Source organism: Pleurodeles waltl, chromosome 1_2 (genome assembly GCF_031143425.1).
Source record: "Pleurodeles waltl isolate 20211129_DDA chromosome 1_2, aPleWal1.hap1.20221129, whole genome shotgun sequence".
Taxonomy (NCBI): domain Eukaryota; kingdom Metazoa; phylum Chordata; class Amphibia; order Caudata; family Salamandridae; genus Pleurodeles; species Pleurodeles waltl.
This window is the reverse complement of record NC_090437.1, coordinates 1,294,326,664-1,294,350,301: the sequence shown is the minus strand read 5'-3', so window position 1 is coordinate 1,294,350,301 and position 23,638 is coordinate 1,294,326,664. Positions and strand designations below refer to the sequence as shown.

The following is a 23,638-nucleotide window of genomic DNA, read 5'->3' as shown; positions in this document are numbered from 1 at the left end:
TCTGACAGGTCAGTGTGTGGCTGCTTTCATGGCTGTTTGTGGGTCTGTGTTATCATCTGTTGGGCCAGTTTTACTGCTGATTTCCCTGATAATACCACAAGCATTGCCTTGACAAATCAACAAATTAACAGGGAGAGCCGAGCCAGAGCTGAGCCAAAGATCTGCTGTGGCTCGAAGGACCCATGCATGAGCCGAGCCTTGAGAACATTTGGTAACAAACATCATGTTATATTTTGATAAGGTGTCTTTCAACTTCAAAACAAATTATTTCTTTACGCTTCACCTTAGTACATCAGACTGTATCTTTGCACTGAGTTGTATTTATTAGCAAAGGACTTTTAAACATGAAGTAGGAAACATTCCTGCCCCCTCAGTCTCCTCACCCTGACGATAATATTCTTTGTGAACTAAGAAACAAGTTAGTTATCATGTGCACCTTATATGTGACCTAAATTCTTATTATGATTTGAGAAACATTATAGACTATTTAATCAACCACAAGAGGTTTTTTGTATAGCACATATCCTGAACTCACACATATACAATAATAAACAAAAAGGAGACATGGTGAAATAAAGTATTTGGCCAGGATCACACAATTTGGTCAAGCAACGAAGCTGGGATTCATCCTAGATTTTCCATTTTCACAATGTGATATTCAGCCACTAGATGAATATCTCTTTCTCAAACCAAAGGTGTTTAATTGTTGGCATATCAGGTCAGAGCATGTGTGATAAGCTAAATCTGCATTTTTTGTAGTTATGCATATCACAATCCTTGGCCAAAGGCATGAGGACTTGACAACAGATAGACTACATTACACCTTTTTAGGGTCGAGCCTGCGAGTGCTTGGGAGACACTGTGTTTAGTAAAGGGCTTGGAGCCCGCCTGTCGCTGACCGTTTGTTCACCTGCATGGCACTCTTCTTTACAGCCTTGTAATTTGTCAAGGTATGCCTGGCATAATTTTCATTCCTCTGTGTGGAGCAGGGATCAAGCACTAATTGATTCAACTTAATTAGTGCCCAGCCGCCTCTCCCGACGTGATCGAGGTTCTATTTTGCTCTAACTTCCAGTGCCCCGCAAACAGAAGGCTTGTGACTGGCAAAAACGTGCCCAACAGGACAAACAAAATTGCAAAGTTTTCTTTAAAGCTAACTTTATTTGATTTTGTTAAGTCATCTTTTATCAGTTTCCAATCTGTTTTTGTTTTTGCTCGTGGGCTCTGTTGTCAAAAGATGGAAATCAACTTGTTCGAAATGTGCGAGACCTATTGCATTGCAAATGCTTGTTTTCTTTTTGAGATTTGGAGGTTTCACAGGATCCTGGCCTGAGGGCAGGATTTGTGCCTCATGCCCCATGTTGCAAGGTCAGAAGCTGTAGCCACTATACCACATCATCCGCCTTGAAACCTGAGCTCGTTTTGGGCTCAAGCTTCCGAAAAGACCTCGATCTCAGCAAGAGCGAGGCATCTGGCTTGAGCTTTCATTGGCTAGTCCACCTCTAGCCTGCAGCGAGCACAAACATATGCAGTCTCTCATATCTTGCAAACCAACTAAACAGCTTGTCTTTACAAGTTCAAAACTGCCCTGATTTTAGCTAGCTGGCTCACTAATGGAGGGCACTTTTATTTTGGTGCCCGGGCCTATTTCGTTTCCCGGCTTGCCCTTGAGGAGACCTGTAGAAGTAGTTCTACATCCTTCAGCAATAGTAATGCTGTCAGGAGAGCGTTAATCAAGCACCTAAATGAGATTACAGTAGCAAAGCATCTCTTCCTTCAGGATTACACTTACTGAAACCCAGAACCAACCATACTAGCATTAAAGCTATTGTGGCTTTTGGTCATGCAGGTACACACACAAACGGTGATGGGAAGATGCTTGCAATAAGTCTAACCACTGGCACTCACTCGGGTGACCAATCCCACTCATTGTTCCTTTGCCCACCACACCATCTCAGATTAGACACAGCAATATGCAAATCAGTCTTGACCCTGCTCCAGGAGGTACAGTCCAGCCAAGACTGACAAGCCAGGTCCTCTCCGATATAGAACATAAGCAATCCAATACCAGTTTTGTCCTGATTGGGGCTTTTCAGTCAGGCGTAGTATAGTTCCAGTGGCACACTGAGTAAGGTACCCATATCTGGGTAAATTCTTGGCAATTTAGGGACTTACATCAAACTGAGGCGGCATGGTGTGCAAAATAATGATGGACTGGGATTCGGCCCGATTAATGAGCAGTGGCTGAGATTAATTCAAGCATTTCACCCATCACTTTTTTGTATACTTTTTTGGTCATGCAGGTGTTTGGGGGCACTCAGGAATTCATTAGGGGTGGTGGGAGCCTGTGTGTGTTACCAGTGCAAAGACAATGATCAGGTCCCCTCTGTCACCTCGGTGTGGTGTAGACCATCTTAGTGGTGGGAATGACTGGCGTACGTAATTATCTATGTGAAGTACCCAGAAGATAGTAGGCTGGCCCGTTACAGAAGATGGCAGGCTGGCACGTTAAAGAAGATGGCATGCTGGCACGTTACAGAAGATGGCATGCTGGCACGTTACAGAAGATGGCATGCTAGCACGTTAAAGAAGATGGCATGCTGGCAAGTTACAGAAGATGGCATGCGGGCCCGTTAGAAATGATCGCATGCTGGCATGTTACTGAAGATGGCATGCCTGCATGATACAGAAGATGGCATGCTGGCATTTTACAGAAAATGCCAGGCTAGCCTGTTAGAGAAGTTGGCATGCTGGCACGTTACAGAAGATGGCAGGCTGGCACGTTACAAAGGACGGCAGGCTGGTACGTCATAGAAGATTATACATGCTGGCATGTTACAGAAGATGGCAGGCTGGCACGTTACAGAAGATGGCAGGCTGGCACGTCATAGAAGATTATACATGCTGGCATGTTACAAAACCTCGAATTAGGCAGATAGTGTAAGCAGTAGAAATGATGCAGTGGTCTCTCAGCGTGCCAATACATGTGTATAATGGTGATGGGAGAGCTGGCTCATGCCATCTATGCCCTAATAAAGTTGAAGGGCGTGCAGAGGGCACTGGGGTGCTGTAATCTTCCTTCTCAGACGGATCAGTGAACCAAGTACTGCGGAGTGCGGTTGCAACTTTGATGTGCTGGTACTAGGTGAAGAATGCAGTGGAGCCCTGGGCACCTCACTCAGTCATGAACACAGCAAGGGAAGCAGCAAACGTCAGTCCCCACGGGCCCAGAGGATGCCCAGACCCCTCCCTGTGCACAAGCGGTATCCGTGCAGCCATCTGTAGTGACCTGAGATGCGTCTCCCATCTCTTATTCATGTGCTGTGTAGAACAACAGCTTCTGAACTTTCACCTCTGGAGAAGCGTGAGCATAGGCATGGACGTCATGTAGCGGTCACCTGAGGCCCCTGGCGCGCCCTCTGCGACCCCCGGGCTAAAGGTGGCAAATTCAGTGCCAGGAACACAGGGGCAGCTGGTCCTTAAGGACGCCAGTTGGGGCTCCACTGTCGTTGTTTTCTGTCAATCGTTTATCACACTAATAAATAGGTAACAAAAAACATTATTCACGATTAGTGTATTAAAAATGGAGTACAGTTAGCTGGAATAAGCCCTTCCCTGGCAGCCGAGGTAAGTAAAAAATGCTTTTAAGTGTATGTTGTGTGCATGCTTGCAGGTGAGAGTGTGTTAATGTGAGAGAGTGTGTGTAAGTGTGAATTTGTGTGTGTGTGTGAGTGCAAGTGGAGATCAAAGGGCATGTGATGTCACTTCCGCCACCCCTGGCACTTCGGTGAACTGACGTCCATGAGCAGAGGTGGTGAGGTTCAGGGCAGATACTTACAGGGCACAGGATGCATGATTGCGTTGGACCAGGAGGTGTTTTCCCGCTCTTGGCCTGTACTTTGTCTGTGGGACCTGGAGAAGAACCCAGTTGGTGAGCGGAGGAAACGTTCAGAAGTGTAGAGCATCGACAGGGAAGGAGGGGGTGTCTCCATGGATGAAAACAGTGTCTGGAAGGTCATTTGGTTATCCTGGCAGCCAGAGAGGTGATTTATGAGTACCAGACATGCTGTCAGGGCCGGTCCTATGGTTTCTGGGGCCCCGGGCACAATAGGAACATGCGAGGCCCCTCAAAGATGTGGCATCACAAGAAGGGCCATGAATCGAACATCAATGTTCTGGAATTGTTGAAGCAGCTTTGTAAGAAACTACTTACCTACTGCGGATATTACTAAAATGGCTAAAATATAAATATTAATCCTAATAAAATAAGTATTTATATTTTAAAGCCGTATTATGTGGAAATACACCACGTTAATATAAGTGGCTGAAAGAAGCTAGGTCTAGGTCTCTCTGAAACCGATATGATTGCTACAGTGTTCACTAATTGTTTCCAGATTAGGACATGGTCAAACTTAGGACAAGAGGTGGTTAGTATATTGGCAGGCAGAACCACTTAAGGCTGGACTACATCTGCACACTGAGCGCCTAAACACAGCAATTAGTCTCAAACTCCATTTGTAAGAGATGCAAAGAGATGAACTAACAAAGATACACAGAAGAGATGATGAAAAGGGAAAACAGTTTGTGGCCGGGGGAAAAGAGACTGCCAAAGCTATACTGGGAGCCAGTCACTAAAGAGATACATTAAAGCTACAAAACAAAAAGGACCCTACAGTACATTCTGAGCAGTTTACGGCTGTATGAAAAGGAAATGCACCAATGTGCAATAGATAGGTTGGGGGAGATGGTGCATTACTTGTAAAATTACACTTAAGTAGTACCAGAGGCTTCCACTTAAAAAAATAAGCTACATGTCCTTAATATTTGAGAGGACACTTAGTTGCAAACGGACTAGAACCACGCTGCTCAACTCATATTTAGCTTAGGAAGTAATGACCACATTGCGCCTGCCTTTAGGAAAATCCATGGCATCTTGGTTAAACAGATAATTGAATGAAAGACCCTTGCAAGACCATTTCCATCATCCACAAGTTGCTCCAGTCACTCCCCAAGTACTTAACCAAACACTTATGCTCTTTCAACTGCCAATGCAAAATCTGCCTCCCTGAACCTACTGGCTACCTACTTGCATAGGTTCAGTATTTGGCAGATCATTCCATGAGCAGTGATGTACTCTATGGAATTCCCCCTTGCTTCCCAGCTGCCCTCTTCCCCCACAGCCCCATCTCTTGTATACTCCCTCCTTCCCCTCATCTCCAACATGAGGCCAATTCTAACTGTGCTTCTGAAAAGCAGCCATTTCCCCAGGCCCTGCTGTCACGCCCAGAGATTTGGGATTATTTCTTGTGGGAAGAGGCCCAATACTATGATTGCCTAGTTGGCACCATTGTCCTTCTGCAGATGACAACGCACTGGCTGGCCATGTGAGCACAGTCAGACTGACTGCACATACCAACTTTAAGGCTGCAGCAGCCTTTTGGGTTGTGTAACGAAGACTAAGCCAGCCTCGCAAGGAGCCAGTTTATTCACATTAATAAAAAATAAAATTCCACCAGCTGGCCGTAGCCATAGGCCCATTGGTTGATTGTAGATTCCCTGCCTTTCCTACCTGAGCCTAGCCCCTTCCATGGGCCTCACAGCACTTATGTCTTGCAAGAGATATTGTAAGATGTTTGTTGGGTATTTGGGGATCTATTAGTCACAGAACACATTCCACAACCACCGGCTATAACTCATTATTTTTAAACGCATAGCTAGGCTGGCTGGATAAGGTGGCAATCAGGTATGATTAATATGACATACTCTATTTGAGGTCCAATACCTTTATCAGCTCCCGAACAAAGCTTTGACTGCTCATTATAGCCACCTTTGGAGAGACAGGTTTCCAAAAGGAGTAACTCTTAACCAAATGAAAAAGTCAGTTCTGAAACAGCAATCGTAAACAGCTGTATCATCCACTGATGCTGCCACTTAATCACCTATAGCCTCTGACCCAAGTAAAGATCTCATAATATACTTTTGCCTTTTTCCTATTACAGGAATGTATATGATGTCAGAAGATGCAGGGGGTTTTGAGCCTGTTGAAGGTTTTTTGAGTAGAGGAACAACCAGAGCTTGTTTAGTTTTTACATTGGTAGGAACATAGGAAGAGGCAAGCAAGATATGGCAAAGGCAGTTCAGGACAAGAGTCACGATCTCTAGATCTCCGGTCAAAACATGAGCAGGAAAAGGTCCCACTGGGAGTGAGATTTAATACAGAGGTCAAGAGGGGTAATGGACTACAACGACAGCAGACACATCGAGGATGGCTCAAGATCAGAACACTTCTTGAAGGACGTTACAGCATATCAAAACTAAGACTGATTTTTTTTTACATGTAGTTACTGGAAAATAAAGATATATGTAATTGTAAACTTCGGCAGAAGGCTTAACGACCTTAGCAGTATATACTGGATCTACAACATTTGTTATCACTTCTCCAGCCTTATACTTTATTTTGTTGATTCTGCCCACTTACATCCAACTCTCCCATCCATCCTTTACTTTTCTCCCCATCTCTTGCCCAACCTATTACCTACTCTTTCTGCTTAAGACCCCTCTTATAGCCACTTCACCTCTGCATTATCTCTTGTTCCCTTATATCTGACCAAGCATTTTACCTTCTCTCTCAGATTCTGCCACTCTTACAACCATCTTTCCACTCAAACCTCTACTCCTTTCTTTTTAGTTTCCACCCAGCCTCTCACCTTCTCTTGCCTCAACTTTTTTGCTAGTTCTCCCTTCTTTACATCTATCTCTGTCTTTTCCCCAGCCTCTTCTTGCTGGTTCTGCCTCTCTTACATTCACATCTTGCCTTCATATGCTGCTGTTTCCTACTCTTCTCTCCCTAATCTCTTACATTATTTTAGCTGTACTGTTCCTTTACATTCCTCTCTCTCCTTCCAGACTCACACACACTGAATATTTTTTTTACATTTTTGTATGGATTCTGCATCTCCTAACTTTAATATCTTTTGCATGCAATTATAGGTTGGCAAGCCAGTAAAAACTCAAATCAGAGGCCTAGATCTGCTCAGCTCAATGTCCTCTTGGAACCGTAATCCCAAAATGGGCTGAGCTTTCACACGCACGCAGCAAACATTCATTTAAAAAACACACACACTTAGCTTCAGCTCGGAGGTCCCAGGAGGGTTGGGACTGCTGCCTTCCCTCACTGGCTGACCTTAGATCAGCCAATGAGGAAAGGCAGCTGTCCCAACTTTGTCACCGAGTGGGATGGGGCCAGTAAGACTTCTGACCCCTCCCCACTCGGTGACATGGTGTCACTGATTGACACTCGCCCTGGGCGCTTCAGTACTTAAACCTGAAGCGCCCACTTTGAAGTCAATCGATGATGCTTCCCCTCGTCACCGAGGGGAAGGGCCTCAAGGCACCCTTGCTGAGCTGAGGAGGTCACGCCCATAGGTGCTGTGACCTCTTCAGCTCAGGCAGCCAGGAGTCTGCGCAAATCGCGCATGTCTTGCTCCTGGCTGCCTGATCTGAACATGAAGAGTGTCTGTCAGGCTGACCTATGCTCAGTCTGGCAGACACTCTTCTTGAGAGGCAAAAGGTGCGGGGGCATGGCCCCTCTGTAGGAAAGTACCATCTTGCCTGGCATGTTACCCCCATTTTTCACTGTATATATGTTGTTTTAGTTGTATGTGTCACTAGGACCCTGCCAGCCAGGGCCCCAGTGCTCATAAGTGTGCCTGAAAGTGTTACCTGTGTTATGACTAACTGTCTCACTGAGGCTCTGCTATCCAGAACCTCAGTGGTTATGCTCTATCATTTCTTTCCAAATTGTCACTAACAGGCTAGTGACCAATTTCACCAATTCACATTGGCATACTGGAACACCCTTATAATTCCCTAGTATATGGTACTGAGGTACCCAGGGTATTGGGGTACCAGGAGATCCCTATGGGCTGCAGCATTTCTTTTGCCACCCATAGGGAGCTCTGACAATTCTTACACAGGCCTGCCACTGCAGCCTGAGTGAAATAATGCACACATTATTTCACAGCCATTGTCACTGCACTTAAGTAACTTATAAGTCACCTATATGTCTAACCTTTACCTGGTAAAGGTTAGGTGCCAAGTTACTTAGTGTGTGGGCACCCTGGCACTAGCCAAGGTGCTCCCACATAGTTCAGGGCAAATTCCCCGGACTTTGTGAGTGCGGGGACACCATTACACGCGTGCACTACACATAGGTCACTACCTATGTGTAGCTTCACAATGGTAACTCCGAATATGGCCATGTAACATGTCTAAGATCATGGAATTGCCCCCTCTATGCCATCCTGGCATTGTTGGCACAATCCCATGATCCCACGGGTCTGTAGCACAGACCCTGGTACTGCCAAACTGCCTTTTCAGGGGTTTCACTGCAGCTGCTGCTGCTGCCAACCCCTCAAACAGGTTTCTGCCCTCCTGGGGTCCAGCCAGGCTTGGCCCAGGATGGCAGAACAAAGGACTTCCTCAGAGAGAGGGTGTTACACCCTCTCCCTTTGGAAAAAGGTGTTAAGGCAGGGGAGGAGTAGCCTCCCCCAGCCTCTGGAAATGCTTTCATGGGCACAGATGGTGCCCATTTCTGCATAAGCCAGTCTTCACCGGTTCAGGGACCCCTCAGCCCTGCTCTGGCGCGAAACTGGACAAAGGAAAAGGGGAGTGACCACTCCCCTGACCTGCACCTCCCCAGGGAGGTGCCCAGAGCTCCTCCAGTGTGCTCCAGACCTCTGCCATCTTGGAAACAGAGGTGCTGCTGGCACACTGGACTGCTCTGTGTGGCCAGGGCCAGCAGGTGACGTCAGAGACTCCTTCTGATAGGCTCCTTCAGGTGTTGCTAGCCTATCCTCTCTCCTAAGTAGCCAAACCCTCTTTTCTGGCTATTTAGGGTCTCTGCTTTGGGGAATTCCTTAGATAACGAATGCAAGAGCTCATCAGTGTTCCTCTGCATCTCTCTCTTCACCTTCTGCCAAGGAATCGACTGCTGACCGCGCTGTAAGCCTGCAAAACTGCAACAAAGTAGCAAAGACGACTACTGCAACTCTGTAACGCTGATCCTGCTGCCTTCTCGACTGTTTTCCTGGTGGTGCATGCTGTGGGGGTAGTCTGCCTCCTCTCTGCACTAGAAGCTCCGAAGAAATCTCCCGTGGGTCGACGGAATCTTACCCCTGCTACCGCAGGCACCAAAAAACTGCATCACCGGTCCCCTGGGTCTCCTCTCAGCACGACGAGCGAGGTCCCTTGAATCCAGCAACTCTGTCCAAGTGACTCCCACAGTCCAGTGACTCTTCAGTCCAAGTTTGGTGGAGGTAAGTCCTTGCCTCCCCACGCCAGACTGCATTGCTGGGAACCGCGTCTTTTGCAGCTATTCCGGCCTCTGTGCACTTCTGGCGGAAATCCTTTGTGCACAGCCAAGCCTGGGTCCACGGCACTCTAACCTGCATTGCACGACTTTCTAAGTTGTCCTCCGGCGGCGTGGGACTCCTTTGTGCAACTTCGGGTGAGCACCGTTTCACTCCTCTTCGTAGTGCCTGTTCCGGCACTTCTGCGGGTGCTGCCTGCTTCTGAGAGGGCTCCTTGTCTTGCTCGATGCCCCCTCTGTCCCCAGACGCAATTGGCGACATCCTGGTCCCTAGCAGCATCCAAAAACCCTAACCGCACGATTTGCAGCTAGCAAGGCTTGTTGGCGGTCTTTCGGCGGCAAAACACTTCTGCACGACTCTTCACGACGTGGGACATCCATCCTCCAAAGGGGAAGTTTCTAGCCCTTGTCGTTCCTGCAGAATCCTCAGCTTCTACTGCCTAGTAGCAGCTTCTTTGCACCCACAGCTGGCATTTCCTGGGCATCTGCACATCTCCGACTTGCTTGTGACTTTTGGACTTGGTCCCCTTGTTCCACAGGTACCCTCGTTTGGAAATCCATCGTTGTTGCATTGCTGGTTTGTGTCTTTCCTGCAGAATTCCCCTATCACGACTTCTGTGCTCTTTGGGGAACTTCAGTGCACTTTGCACTCACTTTTCAGGGTCTTGGGGTGGGCTATTTTTCTAACCCTCACTGTTTTCTTACAGTCCCAGCGACATTCTACAAGGTCACATAGGTTTGGGGTCCATTCGTGGTTCGCATTCCACTTTTGGAGTATATGGTTTGTGTTGCCCCTATCCCTATGTGTCCCCATTGCATCCTATTGTAACTATACATTGTTTGCACTGTTTTCTAAGACTATACTGCATATTTTTGGTATTGTGTACATATATCTTGTGTATATTTGCTATCCTCATACTGAGGGTACACTCTAAGATACTTTGGCATATTGTCATAAAAATAAAGTACCTTTATTTTTAGTATATCTGTGTATTGTGTTTTCTTATGATATTGTGCAAGTGACACTAGTGGTACTGTAGGAGCTTCACACGTCTCCTAGTTCAGCCTAAGCTGCTCTGCTAAGCTACCATTATCTATCAGCCTAAGCTGCTAGACACCCTATACACTAATAAGGGATACCTGGGCCTGGTGCAAGGTGTAAGTACCCCTTGGTACTCACTACAAGCCAGTCCAGCCTCCTACACCCTCCACCCTAAAGGACAGGCTGCGGCTGCACACATCATAGCACATTCACATATGCGCAGTCAGGGTGTGTGCTGTACAGCACCTCTTGTATTTGATGTGATAGACTATCCTTTTCCTGCATATTTAATAAGAATCTAGCCCACACATAGGGTACACATGAACCCTGACATGCCACTTAGTCAGGACCACTTGCATTATTTGATTTTGTGGTCACTGCGTTTTCCTGGATTTGTCGCATTTGCCACATAAGCAATCTGCTGCATAAACTGCAGCTTTTAACAAAACAATAATTTCGTTTCTAGCACAGATGTTACTAAAACACAGCACTTCCTGCTGCACAGTGGAAAGCCCGTCCCAAAAGTTAACTGGCCATCTTTCTGTTGCTTATAGCTGTATTAGGGTGACTGACAAAATAATGAAGTAATACTATCACAAAATGTGCCCCATATTGACACATAATTTGCCTTTTCTTGCCACATAATGTAGTAAACTCTACTGCCTAATTAGGTCTTTTCTTGCCACATAATTCCTGTGACCCTCCTTTTAGCTAACTAATACCATTATTATCAGGGCAGGGCCAGCAGTGTACTCAATTTGTGTTTAACAACTCTCATTTTTACTAAATACACTGCCATGCAGTGATATAATACCATGCACTAAGGTATAACACTTCTCTACGTTAAAGAAATGTTTTTTTTTTTATATTGATGATGGCTGTGTCCCTTTCATGCATCCCAGGTGATAGGACAAGGGTCTTTCTTTTGTTGTGAGCCCTGCAGGACACCCTGCTTTACATTCAGGCAGGGACAGGGCTCACTTCACACCTAAGGGCACTTCAAGTGCCCATCTAACCACTGTTGTCATGCAGATGCAGTTATTAGATTTCTGAAGCTCTTTCAGCCCATGGAAACCAGGCCCAGGGGAGGGGGTCCCCTCTCTCCCTCCGCTGGGCCTTGCAGCACTGCACCTTGGCTGCTTGCTGGGGGCCTCGTAACACTGAAGTCTCTTGAAAGGTAATGGGGGGCCCCTTAGTTGTGGACGGGACCCTGGGCAGCTGCCCACATGGTTCCTCCTAGCGCCAGCCCTGCATGCTGTGTCAAATATACTTTCTAGCTACCAAAATGGCTGCAGCATTCTGGACCACCAGATAGTAATAACTAACAATATTTTAAAAAAAATTAAAAAAATTTAAAAAGTGACTGAGTATCTGAAGAAATAATTTACAAAACCGGTTTCTCTCGCTGAACTATGCAAGAGTGATAGGAAGTAACATTACATATGCTAAAAAGTGTAGAGAGTAAGGCATGCAAATGGGCTAAAAGCTCAGGGGCGTAGCTTCGGGGAGTGCTTGGGGTGTTATACCCCCTCATAAAAATATTTTCTGATGAATAGTTCGATTCGGTAGCTTTTCATCGGGTATGGTGATGTGCCTGCCGGATTTCACCTGCGATTTTTGCATGCACACACTAAAAAAACACATACACTTTATTACACTCTATTTTAAAAATACTCGAAAATGTTGATTATTTTACAAAATATTGTGTTTCTCTCCTAACACTCTGACCAGTCCACATTCCACTTCTTTTCCACTGCCTCTTAAGCCCCTCTCATGAGCCCAGCTTGCTGTATAATGTATTTTAACATTCTATGCCAATGCGATTGTAGGGAACTCTGAAGCTCACACCCCCACAATCTTACTGACCAAGCTTCGCCCCTCTAAGCGCTCTGAGTGCACGCCTGTGCTGGGCTCCTTCTACGGGTGGGAGGACTGCAGGCTCCAGGACCCTAGCGCCAAGAAGGCAGGCTGTAGCACCAAGAGAGCAGGCTGGTCCATTGGGCCGAGTTGGCTAACAGTGTGCACAGAGTAAGCGTGTGATTAACCAGGTGGATTGTATTAGCATGTCTGTAGTTCAGGGGTCTGCAACCTTTTCTGTAATAAGAGCTACTTATGTTGAATGAAAGTCATCCCGAGCTACCAATATTATTGGTGTTGTAATGGTCAACACACCAGACAAGTTTACATTAGTGGCCACCCCAAGCAAGTATTGGCAGCGATTCCCTCAGAGCATCAAGCAAGGTTGCCAGCAGTAAAGTCAAATGTTTTTTTAATTGGGAATGCCTCTACATTGATAATATACAACACCAATAGCTGCAATGCCCCTGTCATCAATATATCAATATGAGTAACAAGTCTCCCCCAGTGCTGCGTGATTTATCGCTCAATTACGAGATTTATGTTTATTTTGGAAATTCAACCTTTTCTCCAAATGCCAGCTTATGAGTTCTGAAAATACACGCATATCTGTCTTAAATACATGTTTTTCAATTTTGTGATGCATATAGCATTTGAACCAAGCAAAAGTTACAAATTTAGTATGCTGGGCTGCACACAGAAAAACTATTTACAGGTAGCTGGAGATGCCCTCTGTAGTCTATCTAGGCCCAAATATTCTGAGAGATCGAGTCACTTGATTGAGGTGTGATAGAGTGTGTGATGGCCTCTTAGGAGGTGAGTGCTTTGAACCCTACATGGGAGCGCTGAGGAGATGGCGCTTGTAGGGAAGGATCCCCTTGGGATGGGGCAGATCACTGACAACGCCACGAAGCTGGTCAGTTGGACATTATATCCAGAGTGAACCACTAGCTATTTTTCCTCCTTAAGCAATGGGTCCCCCAATGACTCCAAGTGACAGAGCGGACCACAGCTGATGAGGAGACTGTACCTAGATGGGTTGGTATGCTGGGCCACAACACATCTTCCAGCCATGCAGGTGGGTGTACTAGTCAGTCTCCTACTCTTGTCCTATGTAGGTGGTACTAGATAGGTCTTGGCCAGTTCCTCAGATTTGTGGCTGGCATCTTGTAGAGATGGGATCTTAGTGTAGTAGCCTTCACAGACCAATTCTGATGTAGGGTGCTAGAGAGAGATTGGGACAGTCACCCATCTCTACAGAGCCACAGCCACTGTTGGCCACCCACAAGTTTATCCTCCCCTTTCTCCTAGACCAGGGATATGCTGAAGTTTAAGAAAGTTTTAGGAAGCAGAAGAGAGGGTAGCCTTGGGATCCCCACATGAGATACTGCATGAGTATCGCAGGGTGGGTTTCTGACATTAGTCACTGTTTCTGCAACACGCGTAATACGTATAACAGCTGCCAGGCCTTTTATGGATGTCTTTCCTACCTGTTTATATATGTTGTGTGACTTCAGAGTGGTTCCAGAGAGCCAGCTAGGGTCTTCTTCACACACCCACTAAAAGGAATTCTCGTGTAATTGTCCGCCAATGGGACTACAATCAACTCTCACTTATGTAAGACCAATACACCAGTGACAGTCCAAATCTTCACTTCTTCAGCCTCCTCATTTGGCTCTGAGGTACAGTTGTGTCCATGGCTTGGGACTGTTTATAAGCCTAAATGAAGACACATGTTTGGAAAATGTTACATGTCACTTGTCTAAGTGAGGCTACATCTCGGAGTGTGGAGCCCCGGCACCCAGGGCTGGCTTTTGTTCTTGTGGCACCCGGTGTGACAAACTTTTTTGCCCATCACCTCCTCCTCGGATTACCTTACTATCACTCATCAAAAGTGCCCCTCATCCCTCCATATCCCCTCTCTTACATACATTTAATTTGTTTTAAAGCGCTGGTAAGGGCTGGCTTTACTAGTCCACTCAGCTATCCACATTAAATACAGATCTGTTCTTTGTGGCAGGCACAATAACCCTCTGTGCTACTTTATGGCAAATCAAAACTGCCACTGGACAAAACCCCAATCCCTCTCAAGCAGGTACATTAATTACAAGAGTTCTCTTGATATTTTTCTTACTGCCTGAAAGCTGAATACACAAGGAACTCTGCAGCAGGTGTTTTAAAATTGAAAGATATTGCTCAACACAGAACCCCGACCCCTCCCAGGTCAGTGCTCAGTGAGGCCACACCAGTCGCATTGCCCTAAAGCCGGAACTGCCTGCACCTAAAAGTTCTTGCCTTGTGGTCTCAAACACAGAAAGAGTCCTAGCATTCCCAATCTTGGGGAGTTAGGTAAGGTTTTTCGAACGAATGCACAGTCCGTGGGTATACCAGGAGCTCTATGCAAGTGGGATGACATCATCAGAGCCACCTCGGGACAGTTGCCAGTGCCTGGAAAGCATGAAGCATCTCCTCAGAGAAAACCTCATGCATCTACCAAGGTAACTGACTTCACCCCAGCCACTCCCGCCTCTGCGGATTTATCTTGGTGTGCAGGTGGCCCCTAGTGGACACTTTCAATAAAAGTCTATTTGCAATGAAGACTCCTATGTAACTGGTTAGGGACTTGTTACACTTGAGAGACTTTCTAATGCGCCTTTTGGACATTATGTTATGTAGCTAGCCCACACCGGCAAATGGATAATTATCCCACAGAACATGTTTTCTTTATTTTCTATCAATAAGTACATTTTATCAATTTTTTATTAAAACTTGGCTTAGACTTTAATGTTGTTTAGCCTCTAATTATGCTGTTACCTGAATTGTCCTACACATCCAACGTATTACTCCAACGAGGTACCTTAGAGGGTAGATCTGGCCAAAAAGTCCCCACAGACCCAAAGTATCACTGGCCCTTCCTCTCTTGGCTTACCTCGGCAGGTGCGTTCAGTGTATCAAGTTCCACTCTGCAGGAGTGCTCTGAGTTTCAGGCACTGGGCCCCTATTCAAAGCAGGGCCCTGGGGTATGTAAGGTTGTCAAAGTACTTTCATGCCAACTTGACATCCTGCCTGACACTACTTACAGCTTCTAAAGCACATATGTATATATATACACCATTTATTTTTCAAAAGTTTCTAGTACCCTCTTGAATACAGCACTGAGGACATATCGATCTCCGAGCAGACAATAACAGTGAATTCAAGTACACACACGGTCGTTGCAACAACAGTGTTAAGTTACTCTGCATTCAACAATGGTGTAAACAGATCTCCCCACCAGTTATTTCTTTATAACTTCACAATTCACAGGCATAAAAGGAGGGCGGAGAAACTGCACATCACCTGTATGTATATACCTGGCAGGCTGGTGCATCAGGTAAACGCACCTCAAATCGAGAGGCTGCTGTGCAACAATTAATATATATTTAAGTAGTGCTAAAAGACAGTTTCATAGTTCTGGACATCTGACAAACAGAGAGGTCCACATCTTCAGAAATTAAAACTGTGAAGCAGCATTTAAAATGTAATATTTTATATTTCCCATCTCACTGAAAACAGCGTGTTTTTCAGCACCAGGCAGTTTATAGTCAGTTATACCCACCTCCGTCGCTGAAGTCCCTGGCGATGCTCTTCTTCGGTCGCGACAGGGGGATGTCGTCGACCCAGGCGTACAGATCGTGCAGAGTCTCCTCGTCGAACTGTGCTGACATCCTGGAGTGCGGGGGGCTGAAGTCCGCTAGAGTGCCTTACGCGCCGAGTTTAAGAATTATATCCCTGATCTACACAAACACCTAACACGGGGCGCGAAGCAGCAAAGGTACATGAAAGCAGCCCTCCTCCGCGGGTGCCAGGGTTACGCGACAGGTGCAGCTACCTGCCGCGGGCAGCGGGAGGCCATGTTGTTTGATATCCCCATGGCAACTGTGCGCGCACGGCGTCGGCGTGCTGGCGGCGCAAGGGGACATGGGAACTGTAGTCTTGGCCAGTTCCTCAGATTTGTGGCTGGCATCTTGTAGAGATGGGATTTTAGTGTAGGAGCCTTCACAGCATAATCCTGGTGTAGGGTGCTAGAGAGAGATTGGGACAGTCACCCATCTCTACAGACCCACAACCACTGTTGGCCACCTACAAGTGTATCCTCCTCTTTCTGTGCCGGTGCCCTAAGCTCTCTGCTGAAACACGCGACTGCTGCAATTAAATGTGCGAACACAGAATACTGAAGCAGCGTAATCCTGAAGCCATTTTGAGCCTCTTTAATCCATGTACAGCCACTCCCTGCCCCTTCAGCCAAATCTTGCAGCTTTCTCCCTTTGTGACGCTTTTTCGTTTTTCTCTTCCTCCGCCTTTCCCATATGTGTCTTTTGTTTCCAGTAAATGCCTGACGCAGAAACCTAACTGCAGGCCCTCAAAAATAAGTGCCGGTGCCCCCCACTGGAAACCACCGGCTCAAGTTAAGCACCAGAGCCACAAACTTATATAAAAAGTGCTCAGTGAGCCCGGACTTATTTAGATCATCATACTTTCATCCGTAACAAGAGAGAAAAAAATACAAAAGGGAGAATAATGAAGGAAGAGTGAGACAGAAACACAGGGACAAAGAGATCCAGCAGCAATTACAAAGGAACCTGCCAGAGTGAGATAAAGAGGCATGGATGCCTCTTGGTGAATTAAAGAGGCCTGAGGTGGAACAAAGGCATGCAGCCTCCTCAACGTGACCCTTTGGCGTAGTGCTTGGCACATAAGCTTTTGGGTGCACCCCCTTTTCTCCACTCCATTGCACGTTTAGGATATAACATCGACTATGTATCGCTAATAAGCCATTCTATGGAGCATCTTGCAGAAGAGCAGAGATAGGATATTTAGATCAATATTACATGATGGCGTTCTGAAATCCTTCTTGCAACCAAGAGAAGAATTTGGCCTTCCCTCCAGTAAACATTGGAAGTTTAGGAAGCTGGGACACAGCCTTCGGAGTACCCCGAGGATCCCACTGGTGGTGTCGCCTGTTTCCCCCATCCATCAATGTTTGCAGCTCTGGAGCCGTTTTAAGAGAATGCTGTGAGGGCTACATTGGGTCACAATCCAAGCTTTGCATTCCAATCCCTCGCTCACGGAGACCTGGCTGCTGTGGCAGATGCCATTAGGTAAGGATGACTCGCCAGAAGACTGGACCAAGCTGCTTCTCGACCATGATAAATTTGTGAGAGAACCCCAAAGTTCCTTTACTTCACGGTCCTCAGCCAATCAATAAATCAATCAGTGTTTATAAACCACGGCTACTCACCCGTGAGGTCTCAAGGCGCTGGGAGGGGCCTCATCCGAAGAGCGACTTCTTGAGGTTCTTCCTGAAGATGGTGAGGGACGGGCTTTGTCTGAGGTGCAGGGAGAGATTGTTCCAGCTCTTTGCTGCAGTGCAGGTGAAAGATCGTCCTCCGGCGGTGGTTTTGCAGAAGCGAGGGATGGTGATTGGTCCCCACGTAAGTTTCATAGGGCACATTTCATACCACATGATCAGAGCTGGGCTTGCGGGAACCCTCATTGTGACATTTATCACATCCTGAGGCCCTGCAGGGCTCTGCAGCCCTATTGAGCCTTGAGACCCTCACAGGTGGTTTGCTGTGCTTTATAAATCCTGATTCTTTGATTTACTGGACATGAGTTTGGGATATTGTACGTAGATACAGCTCCCTGCCACTGGTTCCATTGTCTCACCTGGAACTCCTGCACAACAGGTCTAACATCCCTGACATTGATTCATGCAGTCACTTCTGGCTCACTGCTTCTGAGGCGGTGGCCAAGGTGTGCGTACTCCACCAGTGGTGCCAACCCACGACTGCCAAGGGTCTGGAGTGGTTACTAGAAATGCATTGAGAAGCACTTCACCAGTAAAGAAGGCACATGCTCAATGATAATCTTGAGACGTATAAGAGAGTGGTGTATCACACCCGCTGGCTCGCAGTTTCATCTTTTTCCATTCGTATCTCGTCTGATTCCCTTCCCTGGAGACAGCTATGGTTCAGGGGTGATATTATTAATATTGCATGTAGTGGATCGCGCAGCTACACCCAAGGGTTTCCCAACGCTGGACCAACTAGGATGAGGCAAGCCTACACATTAAAACAACCAGGTCTTCAGGTTCTCATAGAACCTCCATTATTACACCCCCTCCTTGAGCTTTGGGGATCTCTCTTATGTGGAATGAGGTGAACAGCAGTGGTTGCAGTGGTGCCCCACTTGGGGTAGGGTGATCAGATGTCCCGGATTTCCCGGGACAGTCCCGGTTTTTAGAGGACTGTCCCGGTGTCCCGACACTTCTCTTTATTTTAAATAAATGTCCCGTTTTTTTGGACAAAGGTCAGATTATTAAATAAATGTCCCGGTTTTTAGGACAAAGATCAGATCATCTAGGGAAGCACAAGTTAAAGGCGTCTACAAAGTATAAAATAATTAAAGTAATTTATCTGTTGCTGTCAGGCAACACAGGCCCCTGTCTGCTCCTAGCAGAGAGACAAGTGGGGAGCAGAGAGCGGTGGGTGGGGGAGGGTTGTGGGTGCAGAGTGGGAGGTCAAGCCATAGCTAACTCTATATGTAGTCTTGTAAGTGTGTGTGTGTGTGTGTATATATATATGCGTATATATACATATACACACACACACACACACACATGTATAGGTGCAGATTCACAAAGTCACGCAAAAAACGGGACAGGCCAGATAAAAAAGTGAGAGTGAAGTCTTTAGTCCTTCTTTTATTTCTGGTCAGTCCCGGTTTTTGCTCCACAAAATCTGGTCACCCTAACTTTGGAGTCCCTAGGTGTGGCTCCCGTGCTGCTCCGGATGATAATCGTCGTAGCCCTACTTGCATCTCCCAGCCAATCACTGCTGTGCTCTGCGATGACGTGCCCTGCCTTGCTTCGTGTCTCATTATACCACTTCTGGGTGAGCTCTGGATGGGTCTGGCATCTGCATGTCTGAACATCTAAGCATTGTAATGGTTGAATGTGTGACTGTATGCTCTGATCCAGTGGCATAATAGAACCTGAGCCCCCAACCCCTCACGAAAAGTACATGGAAGGACCGCCACCACCCGCCCACACTCCCAACCGAGTCAGGAGCTCTCAAGCTAGTGTCAGCTGTGCTGAGGGGGGCCCCTAGAGCTCAGGGCCCCTCCTGCACCGTGGGGGCTGCGGGGACTAATCATGGACGTCATTTAGGGGTCGCCAGGGGTCGCAACTGCAACACCAAACTTGCCCCTTGCAACCCCTGGCACTGCCTTTGAGACCCCTGGCCTCAGAGGTGGCAAAGTCAGTGCCAGGGGCACCTCAGACATCAGTTGGGGTTCCACTCTTTTTGTTTTCGACATTTTTCTTATTACATTAATCATAAATAATGTTACATTATTCACTATTAGTGTAATAAAAATGAAGTACAATTAGATGGACCATGCCCTTCCGTGGCAGGTGAGGTAATAAAACGCTTTTAAATGTATGTTGTGTGCATGCTTGCTGATAATATTATGTAGAGCGAGTGACTTTAAATGCAATTGTGTGTCTGTGTGTGAGAGAGAAAGTGAAGTTCAAAGGGCATGTGATGTCACTTCTGCTTCCCCTGGCATTTTGGTGAATTGACGTTCCTGGGACTAGTGTCACGCCACTGCTCTGATTGCTGTACGGCTCCACTGCTGTTATTGGGTGTTCTGGAGAAGATGGCTAGTGGGTTAGGTCAGTGGCTCCCAACCTGTGGTCCGGGGGCCCCTGGGGGTCCACAAAGCCTCCTCAGGGGGTCTGTGACTGCTTAGAAAATTAAATAATATTAACAGATTAGGTCCCCAGCTTTCAGTTATGACTCAGTAGGGGGTCCCCGGATTCCAATAATAATTCAGTGGGGGTCCCCGGGTTCCAGTATTGATAAAGTGGGGGTAAACAGAAGTCAAAAGGTTGGGAACCACTGGGTTAGTTGATTCCCAGCTTCTTGTCCCACCACCACGTGTCCTCCTGCCCCTAAACCTTCCCCCCTCCCTTAGTATCTCTTTTGTATTGGCAGTGGGATTGTTTGGGGAAAATTGTTCTCCCTCATTGTTCATTTTACAGGTGTGCCCCTGCTGATGTTTCTTGTTCATGTTGACACGGACCCACTTGTTTGGCATTAGCTACTGTTGTTGCTTCATTATTAAAATGATTAAATTAATGATTCAAAACAAAAATGCAACCCAGCCTTGCACACCGATCTTTCACAGGCTTCTGGACAAAACTATTCTTTTACAAATTAAGCACTGCATGGAGCCATGTGATGATTTGAAAATCTCTTTAGGGAGGTAAATCTCCCCTCAACAGGTTTTATAGAAGTTTTTTGGGTGAAATTGTGTAGTTTAAAGCTCATCAGACCAGTAACACTGGCCAAAACTGATAGTGCATACATCTAACATATGGAACTAGAGGGATCTCCTTTGAAGGAGTTTTTTGGAAGCGTGGCAAATTGCCCAATTAGAGCAATATGGACCAGTTCCAACTGGGAGGGTTGTAATCTTTGAAAATGTTGTGGACAGGAGTGCATCTTAAAACACATTGACAATGGAGCTTTTCTCCCTTTGCATTGTCTGCTTTAATGACATCACTTTTATGCTATAGTTATCTCCATTTTGCTACTTTGAAGCTAATGCCCATCACCCCAACCTTTGATGAAAAATCAGAACACGTTCCTCCTAAGAGATAACCTCATGTTGAGCATACATTCATTTTCAATGAAGCACGTACAGCTCTAAATAAATTAATACCTTTGGAAATGAAGACAGCATTATTTGTCTTATGGAACCAGGCAAATTACCAATAAAAAGTATTAACTTTGTTCCAATTGTGTTATCAGGGGCAGAGAGACCCTTTTTAAAATTGAAAATTGAGCTTCCTTCTTTCTGGAATATCAGCTCATCCAGCCCTGAGGTCCCCCGTGCATTGTGGTGCTTACAGTTCTGTGTTTAAAAAGTGAAACTACCAGAATGTAAAGGAAAACGCAGAACAGGAGGGTATACTCTCATCTAATGTGGGGCAACCTGGAGACACTGGGTGAAGCCAGGGGCACCCGAGGACAACACCTTCGTTTGTGAATGATGCATGCTTTAAAGTAGTGTACCTCAGCCTGTGTCTGTACTGGGCTGGTGCAGCCTCTGTGACTGGTGTCAAGTGTGTCCAGGCTGGTAGCAGCTTGTGTTGTTGGTGTCAGGTGTGAGACAGGTGTCCGGGCCCGAAGCAGCCTATGTGACTGATGTCGGGTGTGAGACAGGTATCCAGCCCGGTAGCAACCTGTGTGATTGATGCCTGGTGTGAGACAGGTGTCTGGCCCGGTAGTAGCATGTATGACGGGTATCGGGTGTGAGACAGGTGTCCGGGCCGGTAGCAGCCTGTGTAACTGATGTCAGGTGTTAGACAGGTGTCCGGGCCGGTAGTAGCCTGTGTGACTGCTGTCAGGGATGAGATAGGTGCCCGGGCTGGTAGCAGCCTGTGTGACTAGGGTCAGGTGTGAGACAGGTGTCCGTGCAGGTAGCAGCCTATGTGACTGGTGTCAGGTGTGAGACAGGTGTCTGGGCTGGTAGCAGCCTGTGTGACTGCTGTCAGGTGTGAGATAGGTGTCAGGCTGGTAATAGCCTGTGTGACTGCTGTCGGGTGTGAGACAGGTGTCCGGGCTGGTAGCAGCCTGTTTGAGTGCTGTCGGTGTGAGACAGGTGTCGGGGCTGGTAGCAGCCTGTGAGACTGGTGTCGGTGTGAGATAGGTGCCCGGGCTGGTAGCAGCCTGTTTGACTGCTGTCGGTGTGAGACAGGTGTCGGGGCTGGTGGCAGCCTGTGTGACTGGTGTCGGTGTGAGATAGGTGCCCGGGCTGGTAGCAGCCTGTTTGACTGCTGTCGGTGTGAGACAGGTGTCGGGGCTGGTAGCAACCTGTGTGACTGGTGTCAGTGTGAGACAGGTGTCCGGGCTGGTAGCAGCCTGTGTAACTGGTGTTGGGTGTGAGATAGGTGTCTGGGCTGGTAGCAGCCTGTGTGACTGCTTTCGAGTGTGAGAAAGGTGTCTGGGCTGGTAGCCGCCTGTGTAACTGTGTTGGGTGTGAGACAGGTGTCTGGCCTGGTAGTAGCCTATATGACTGGTGTCGGGTGTGAGAAAGGTGTCCGGGCTGGTAGCACCCTGTGTGACTGGTGTCAGGTGTGAGATAGGTGTCGGGGCTGGCAGCACCCTGTGTGACTGGTGTCAGGTGTGAGAAAGGTGTCCGGGCTGGTACCAGCCTGTGTGACTGGTGTCAGGTGTGAGACAGGTGTCGGGCTGGTAGCAGCCTGTGTGACTGGTGTCGGGTGTGAGACAGGTGTCTGGGCCAGTAGCAGCCTGTGTGACTGTTGTCAGGGGTGAGATAGGTGCCCGGGCTGGTAGCAGCCTGTGTGACTGGTGTCGGTGTGAGCTAGGTGCCCGGGCTGGTAGCAACCTGTGTGACTGCTGTCAGGTGTGAGACAGGTGTCGGGCTGGTAGCAGCCTGTGTGACTGGTGTCGGGTGTGAGACAGGTGTCTGGGCTGGTAGCAGCCTGTGTGACTGCTGTCAGGTGTGAGACAGGTGTCGGGCTGGTAGCAGCCTGTGTGACTGGTGTCGGGTGTGAGACAGGTGTCTGGGCCGGTAGCAGCCTGTGTGACTGTTGTCAGGGGTGAGGTAGGTGCCTGGGCTGGTAGCAGCCTGTGTGACTGGTGTCGGTGTGAGCTAGGTGTCCGGACTGGTAGCAGCCTGTGTGACTGGTGTCGGTGTGAGATAGGTGTCCGTGCTGGTAGCAGCCTGTGTAACTGGTGTCGGGTGTGAGACAGGTGTCCGGGCTAGTATCAGCCTGTGTGACTGGTGTTGGGTGTGAGTCAGGTGCTGGGGCCGGTAGCAGCCTGTGTGACTGTTGTCAGGGGTGAGACAGGTGTCCGGGCTCGTAGCAGCCTGTGTGACTACTGTCGGTGTGAGGCGCGTGTCCGGGCTGGTAGCAGCCTGTGTGACTGGTGTCAGGTGTGAGTGAGGTGCTGGGGTCGGTAGCAGCCTGTGTGACTGTTGTCAGGGGTGAGATAGGCGCCCGGGCCGGTAGCAGCCTGTGTGACTGGTGTCATGTGTGAGACAGGTGTCCGGGCTGGTAGCAGCCTGTGTGACTGCTGTTGGGTGTGAGACAGGTGTCCAGGCTGGTAGCAGCCTGTGTAACTGGTGTCGGTTGTGTGAGACAGGTGGCTGGGCTGGTAGCAGCCTGTGTGACTGGTGTCGGGTGTGAGACAGGTGGCTGAGCCGGTAGCAGCCTGTGTGACTGGTGTCATGTGTGAGACAGGTGTCCAGGCTGGTAGCAGCCTGTGTAACTGGTGTCGGGTGTGAGACAGGTG

At 47.7% G+C, this 23,638-nt stretch overlaps 1 protein-coding gene across 1 annotated transcript in view; it reads right to left on the bottom strand.

Annotated features, from left to right (window-relative positions):
- Positions 1 to 16,174, bottom strand: part of SPEF1 (sperm flagellar 1) — a 97,389-nt gene extending 81,215 nt beyond the window's left edge. Inside the window, exon 1 of the mRNA XM_069205180.1 lies at positions 15,868 to 16,174. Coding sequence (XP_069061281.1) covers positions 15,868 to 15,976 — 109 coding nt within the window. The 5' untranslated portion in view covers positions 15,977 to 16,174. The remainder of the gene's footprint in view (positions 1 to 15,867) is intronic.
- Positions 16,175 to 23,638: the final 7,464 nt, after the last annotated feature.